The sequence below is a fragment of the Bufo gargarizans genome, chromosome 1 (assembly GCF_014858855.1).
Source record: "Bufo gargarizans isolate SCDJY-AF-19 chromosome 1, ASM1485885v1, whole genome shotgun sequence".
Classification (NCBI taxonomy): domain Eukaryota; kingdom Metazoa; phylum Chordata; class Amphibia; order Anura; family Bufonidae; genus Bufo; species Bufo gargarizans.
Genome location: NC_058080.1, coordinates 359,663,661 through 359,671,555, shown reverse-complemented (window position 1 = coordinate 359,671,555; position 7,895 = coordinate 359,663,661). Strand labels below are relative to the sequence as shown.

At 45.4% G+C, this 7,895-nt stretch overlaps 1 protein-coding gene across 1 annotated transcript; it reads right to left on the bottom strand.

Moving 5' to 3' along the window:
- Positions 1-3,981: 3,981 nt before the first annotated feature.
- Positions 3,982-7,341, bottom strand: LOC122927225. Its single transcript, XM_044278879.1, has 4 exons — positions 4,808-7,341; positions 4,557-4,638; positions 4,220-4,460; positions 3,982-4,123 (listed from the first exon to the last, which is right to left on the bottom strand). Exon 1 carries the CDS (start codon positions 7,339-7,341, stop codon positions 5,017-5,019), a length of 2,325 nt encoding a protein of 774 aa, XP_044134814.1. The 3' UTR covers positions 3,982-4,123; positions 4,220-4,460; positions 4,557-4,638; positions 4,808-5,016.
- Positions 7,342-7,895: the final 554 nt, after the last annotated feature.

Genomic DNA, 7,895 nt, shown 5'->3' with positions numbered 1-7,895 from the left:
GAGAGTCGCCCAAACATCTCACCGGAGACAGGCTGCGCGCCACCTACCCGCATGGCGCAGTGCTGTCTCCCCGCTAGGTACAGCTTGATGGTGTTAAATGACAGCCTGAGATTTGCGGTGACAGTGGGCTATGAACGCCAGGGTGTAGGAGACATCGTTCAAGCCACCTGCGGGTGGGACCTTGAAAAACTTTGGAAACCTTGACGCCGGCTTGGTAGTTTCCTGATGGTACGGGAAAACCTCTGAGCGTTTCAGGCAAATATATTGGATCCTGACCGCTTCAGGCAAATGCGAACAACCTGTGGGAAATAAGACCTGAGCGATTTCAGGGAAATACGTGACCTGAGTGAATCAGGAAAATACATAGTAACATAATAACATAGTACATAAGGCCGAAAAAGACATTTGTCCATCCAGTTCGGCCTGACATCCTGCAAGTTGATCCAGAGGAAGGCAAAAAAACCCTGTGAGGTAGAAGCCAATTTTCCTCATTTCAGGGGAATAAAAAATTCCTTCCCGACTCCAATCAGGCAATCAGAATAACTCCCTGGATCAACGATCTCTCTAGTAGCTATAGCCTGTAAAATTAATACATACACCCTGGAAATACCGACAACCTGAAGAGACAGGAAAATACAAACCTGAGCGATTCAGGGAAATACATGACCTGAGTGATTTCAGGGAAAATACGTAAAACCTGAGCGATTCAGGGGAATACATAAAACCCAAGCGATTCAGGGAAATGAGACCTGGGGTGCGTCAGAACCCCCCCCCCCCCCCCCCGGAAACCCCCCCAAAAATATATACATATTTCCCCCTTTTTTTATATATATATTTTTTTTATGGAGGTGCGTAAAGCCGCCACCCGGCTCGACCTTACCTGAAACCTGGCACCGTGGAATAACCAGACACGGAGACGCCCTGTGACACAATTGAGGAAGGATCGAAATTCCAGGTGGCCTGAGGCCCTGCTTACCTGAAATAAACTAGCGTTGGTACGAGACCCGGAGAGAGGTGTGATCTGGTGGCACTGGAATGAAGCGACGGAGAACCAGGATGCAGCCTGGGCATCATGGCCAACTGCTGGATGACCCTGAACTGCCAGAATCAGGGCCCGAAGTCGCGCTGCATGCAACAAGACCTGTGGGAAACAGAAATCCAGACGTGCCGGACACGAACCGGGTAACCAGGAACCAGCCGGACCCTGCTGAGAAACCCCCGAGCGTTCCAGGCAGACGCATGGAACCTGAGCGATTCGGGCAAATACATTGAATCCTGAGCGAATCAGGCGCTTACCTACACCTTTCGGGGAGGATGACAGGCCTGGGCGATCCAGGAGGCAGAGGTAGGTATGAGCCTGGGCGATCCAGGAGGCAGAGGTAGGTGCGTGCCTGGGCGATCCAGGAGGCAGAGGTAGGTGCGTGCCTGGGCGATCCAGGAGGCAGAGGTAGGTGCGTGCCTGGGCGATCCAGGAGGCAGAGGTAGGTGCGTGCCTGGGCGATCCAGGAGGCAGAGGTAGGTGCGTGCCTGGGCGATCCAGGAGGCAGAGGTAGGTGCGTGCCTGGGCGATCCAGGAGGCAGAGGTAGGTGCGTGCCTGGGCGATCCAGGAGGCAGAGGTAGGTGCGTGCCTGGGCGATCCAGGAGGCAGAGGTAGGTGCGTGCCTGGGCGATCCAGGAGGCAGAGGTAGGTGCGTGCCTGGGCGATCCAGGAGGCAGAGGTAGGTGCGTGCCTGGGCGATCCAGGAGGCAGAGGTAGGTGCGTGCCTGGGCGATCCAGGAGGCAGAGGTAGGTGCGTGCCTGGGCGATCCAGGAGGCAGAGGTAGGTGCGTGCCTGGGCGATCCAGGAGGCAGAGGTAGGTGCGTGCCTGGGCGATCCAGGAGGCAGAGGTAGGTGCGTGCCTGGGCGATCCAGGAGGCAGAGGTAGGTGCGTGCCTGGGCGATCCAGGAGGCAGAGGTAGGTGCGTGCCTGGGCGATCCAGGAGGCAGAGGTAGGTATGAGCCTGGACGAACCAGGAGACAGAGGTAGGTATGAGCCTGGACGAACCAGGAGACAGAGGTAGGTATGAGCCTGGACGAACCAGGAGACAGAGGTAGGTATGAGCCTGGACGAACCAGGAGACAGAGGTAGGTATGAGCCTGGACGAACCAGGAGACAGAGGTAGGTATGAGCCTGGACGAACCAGGAGACAGAGGTAGGTATGAGCCTGGACGAACCAGGAGACAGAGGTAGGTATGAGCCTGGACGAACCAGGAGACAGCGGTAGGTATGAGCCTGGACGAACCAGGAGACAAAGGTAGGTATGAGCCTGGACGAACCAGGAGACAGAGGTAGGTATGAGCCTGGACGAACCAGGAGACATATAGATATATGGATATATAACATGTGGCACTGTCGCCCATAGAGTAGAAGACTGCGGTGAGCGTATGGTGACCGCTGAATGGGTATGGCGAGTAATGATGGCCTGGACTACTTGTGGTGAGACCCCCGATTTTATTTTATTTTTTTTAACCCGTGCTAACCTGGTCCCTTCCAGCCCAGCGGAATGAGGAACCAAGGATGACTGCCTCGCTCCCGCACGGCGGGAGTGCGTATGAAATGGCTGGAGATTGGAACCTACCGATTAACTTGTAGATCTATTTAAATTTCTTTATACAATAAAAAAAAAAAAATTAAAGTTTCTCTTTTTTTTATTATATACATTTTTTATATATATATATATATATATATATATATATATATTATTTTTATTTTTTATTTTTTTGAGGGCATGGCCTGACGTTGCCCGGGGGCTAGATACCCCTGCTTTGGCCGTAGACCTAATGGGAACACTAAATACAATAAAATATATTCACCAGGATCCAGATTTCAGCAGTATAGACACAAGCTTCTGTGACATCATTCTACACTATGAATATATATACTATAAACAAACATCTGCTGATAGCCTGTCTATCATGAAGAAGGATCCACAGGAAAAATGACCCAACAATTAGCGCTTAATTCCCTTAACAAAAGTGTCATGGTGCATAGTGATTTTAACTTTGACAGGGTTTCTGATGTACATTTATGGGCCCAGGCCTGACGGAAGCACTCCGGCGTGCGCTCCAAGCTGGAACGCACGCCGCACACGCGACCAGGCCCAGACCCGGCCGAGGGACTCCGGCGTGCGCTCCAAGCCGGAACGCACGCCAACCACGTGACCCGGCCCATGCCTTGCGGCGGATTTCCGGCGTGCGCTCCATGCTGGAACGCACGCCGGCTTGCAGTGGGGCCTGAGGTGAGGACGGGGAGGCCGTGTGGAGAGGGGGATCCGCGGGCCAGACCCTGCCCCCCCTGCTATCTCGGGAGGAAGTTGGAGGGGAACACAGGGAGGGAACCAAGGAAGGAGACAAGAAGCAATTTGGTGCGGACATGAGAATTGGCATGCGTTCCACGCTGGAACGCATGCCAACTCTGGGAGCCGGGAGTATGTGACCGCGGCTGATGGAGCCCTTGTGGCGCATTGTTTGCGCAAAATTACCTCTCCTGAAGACGTGACGGCAGCGTATGAAAACGAAACCAAACGAACCGAACCGAACCAGATGAAAGCTACTCACAACATGCACAGATGCAGCACCAGAGCAGGCGACTCCCTATCCAGAATGTGAACAGAAGCGCCCTGAGGAGCTGGAGGCTGGGGCTTAAGAAGGTAATATGCCCCTCCCACAAATTCAGGCTGACTTTTCAGCCTTCCACAAATCTGTCCAAAAACTTATTATATATTTATATATAATTTATTTCGCAAATATTACTTGATATATACCAGGGATGTCAAACTCGTGGCCCTCCAGCTGTTGCAAAACTACAACTCCCATCATGCCTGGGCATACTACAGCTATCAGGGAATGATGAGAGTTGTAGTTTTGTAACATCTGGAGGGCCATGAGTTTGAGATCCATGATTTATACATATCATACAAAAATTCTTTAGTTCCTGACATGGTTACAGCAAATGCAAGTTGTAAAAAAAGCATCAGAGGTCTCTGCAAGGTTGGGGCTCTTCACACCGCTGTGCGCTGACATGTTGTCCGCTGTCTTGAGTCCAGGTCGTGTCAAGAATGGGGTGGTACTGGTTCTCCACCTGAGTGAGAAAAGTACTGGTAAGGCATTGGATGTAGAGGTAAAGAAGCAGACACAAACCGGTCCTCAACGGGATAGTCAAATAACTACCACCTACCGTGGAGACGCTGATACAAATCACACTCCACGGCTAGAGAGCTTTCCTACCACGCGCCGGCTGTCCACCTGTTCAAAAAAGTCTGGAAAGGTCCAGGAAAAAAATATACTTATTAAAAAACACAACCGAAGCATCAGAGGTCTCGGCAAGGTTGGGGCTCTTCACACCGCTGTGCGCTGACATGTTGTCCGCTGTCTTGAGTCCAGGTCGTGTCAAGAATGGGGTGGTACTGGTTCTCCACCTGAGTGAGAAAAGTACTGGTAAGGCATTGGATGTAGAGGTAAAGAAGCAGACACAAACCGGTCCTCAACGGGATAGTCAAATAACTACCACCTACCGTGGAGACGCTGATACAAATCACACTCCACGGCTAGAGAGCTTTCCTACCACGCGCCGGCTGTCCACCTGTTCAAAAAAGTCTGGAAAAAAAATACATTGAAAGGTTCAAGCATTTTCAATTTCAAGTATTTGTGGCACTTTACGATACACAATTCACTTTTTCTCAAAAACCACTCTGTAAAGTACATGATGTGTAAAATATAGATTTTATAGATTTAGATAATAGAAAAATAAAATAATAATACTTACCTTATAAATAGTTGATGTCGAGTTGATACCGCATATCCTCTACTTCATTGTTGAGCTGCACATATAAAATAACTTTTCAAATAGTGAAAATTAATAACAAGAATAACTAGTAAACGTAACTAAACCGGAAAGTAACGGATGAGCTAAACAAAATTTTGGAACTTAATTTAAAAATGATTAATTTTTGGTTTTTATGGATTTTAAATTATTTATTTTTTGCCAAATCTAGACCAATGTTGACGTACAATATCAGCTTTTTTTGGGCGCTCAACATTTGCTATGTTAGGCGGAAGATCGGGTGTTCGACTGTTCCATTCTGGAGTTATGTCTCCCAAGGCTATTTTCAAACAGTCGACTAAAATATTCTCGACATGTTGTACACTCATCGGTTCATAGACGTTTTTCACCGTCCAGCGTTTTCTTCCCTTTGGCAAAATTAATTTTGTTCGCTTGGTACCGATGGGTGCGGAGACAGATGTTGGTACATGAACAACAGCTTGATCTCTTCCTATATTATTATTATGTGCCAGGATGGCTAGTTTTGTTCGTGCTTCCATGCCGTCAATACCAAAATGTATCCTTTTAGTACGATATTTTAATACTAGACTATGGAAGGCTTCTAATGGTCCGGTGTGGCAATTACGGATCAAGTGGGGAACATCACTGTTAAACTGTTTATTTCGAACAATCTCTTCTAATTTGTGAAAAGCATTGCTTTCCTTTTTTAACCATAAAACAGAACTGTTTTGAATTTCTAATTCTGCATGGGAACATTTTTTATAGTGTTCTCCATCCTCCCACTCATGCTTGTTGACTATATGATGGAGAACAGAATTACAACGTTCCCTGAAGAAAAGTTCGTTGTGATCACAAGTTTTCACGGTCCACCAGAAATGGTTTACAATTTTATCAATCCATGGTTTGAGTTCCTGTCCAGCTCTTCCGTTACTTGCCTTTATCAACTTTTTCTTTATTGACTTTGCGTAATGCCAAATATCAAACTGATGATCTATGTCAGGGTACAACTCACGCATCACCTTTTGTATACTGACATGTCGATCAGAGACAAAGACACAAACGTCAAAGCCATTGGAAATCACTCTTTCCATAACTGTTTTAAAACCGAACTTCTCCATTGCAACCGAAGAATTGCACTGGCTGCGATGAACAACTTCAAAATCGATAATTTTTTCACTATACAGTTCCATAACAGTATAAATACAATATTTAGCTGAGTGACCAGGACTATCACATTGGCCATCTCCAGCTAAACACATTGGAAAAGTATGCATTTCTTCTTGAAATTTTGTCTTTTGTTGCTGCCAGGCAATATCGATTGCAGGGAAAATAAATCTCGTTTGATATCTATAGAAGGTTGTCTCTGAAAATGTTGTCAAACCAAAAATATTAAACAACTCGTCCACCTTTTGAAAGTTTAATCCACTGCACAAGATTGATGCTGCCAAAAGGACATTCCCGCTCCAAAAACGACCAATTTTTGGTTGGGTATTCCATAATAAAGACTGGTGCCCTTTCCTGCAACTCCCGCGAACTATTAAAGCACTACCCTGTCTTTGTTTGGAAAATGAATTGACGGTCAGATTGCAACCTTCGGGATACTGACACTTCACCTGCCGTAAGAGGATATCTAGGCAACTTTCGTTAATTATGAGTTTAGGTTCATTAACCATGTCTTCAACATGTTGTTCATGAAAGGGAGATTCATTATCAGTTTCATCAAAGGACTGTAATGCTAACAAATCAGAGGAACAGTGGCTAACCATCAAAGGGTCGTACGAGGTATCCCTACAATCAAGAACTTCGCCTCCGTCTACATCAGAAGTAGTGTACTCTTTATCCGACTCATCCATTTCAGCTGTCAATGGAAATATTCCACTAACATTATCATCATCACGGTTACCCACCTGTTCTTGTTGCACCAAATTGTGGTCATTTTTCCCACAAATTGGAGAAAGAATATTACCAAATGGAATTATATTTTTTGGTTGATTTACAGTGTTGGAACACTCCGGCAAAGGTGTAGATTCTATAACTATATTGGTAAACGGACGTACAGGGGACTGTTCTTCCGTAAGCACAACATTTCGGTCAATACCAATAAGTATAGAATTGGTCAGATCAAAATCTGTCTGAGTGCAAGCGTCCATGAATTTGGTAGTTGGAGTTTCAACATTGTCTGTAACATGTTGAATTTCATGGTATGAAACCGAAGAAGTTTGACCACTAGACTCTAAAGTTACAGATGATTCAGATGATAATGCTCTGTTGTCTAATTGTGGTTCTGAAACTTTTGCTTTAGTCGTTTTTGTTTTAGGCACTTTTCGCTCAAATTCTGGTATATTTTCAAATATGGTTGGCTTTGCACTGTCACAAAGTGCACGGCCAACAGCATTGACAATGAAATTATTAGGAGCAAAATGTAAAGAGCATAATCTATACTTATTATATCTTTTTTGCTTTAATACCAAAATTTCTTCTGCTAGATAATTAACATTCTCAATATCAGAAGGCATTAGCAGTGACAACCATTCTATAATTCTATCCTTACTGTATGGAAAGCTATGTAATTTTATTTCATGGCCATTGACCATTCGCCCTGGGACAAATTTGCAGTTTTTGACCCAACACGTTGAAGGCATTTTGCAAATTCCTGTGAAAAAAAAAGGGATTAGTAAATACATTCTGAGTGCATACATAATGAAAATTAAATGTTAACTTACCATGTATGTTGTCCGTAAAAATAAACTTCGTATCGTCAAAACGTAGAACTCTTAAAAGATGTATTCCAACGGGGAATAAATTTTGTGCGCAATTAATTTGGGATAATCTTCTTTTTTCCATTGTCGATTCTTGAAAGGAATATTTTTCCGTTCGCTTCTTGTTCAATACTTACCTAATGTATTTACTTACCATCATTCGTGTTAAAAAGTATAAACACAAAGAACAGTTTAACAGTTGAACCGCCAAATAAACTTTTGAAACCATGGATAGGGTTTCCGAACTCCAAAACTTTACGGAACATGTTTCTTCTTCCAGCGAGGAACGTTGGATTGAAACTTACCGGTCT

Excerpts from the sequence above, each read along its gene's own strand:
- LOC122927225 (XM_044278879.1), bottom strand. The coding sequence starts at position 7,341 with ATGCCTTCTGATATTGAGAATGTTAATTATCTAGCAGAAGAAATTTTG.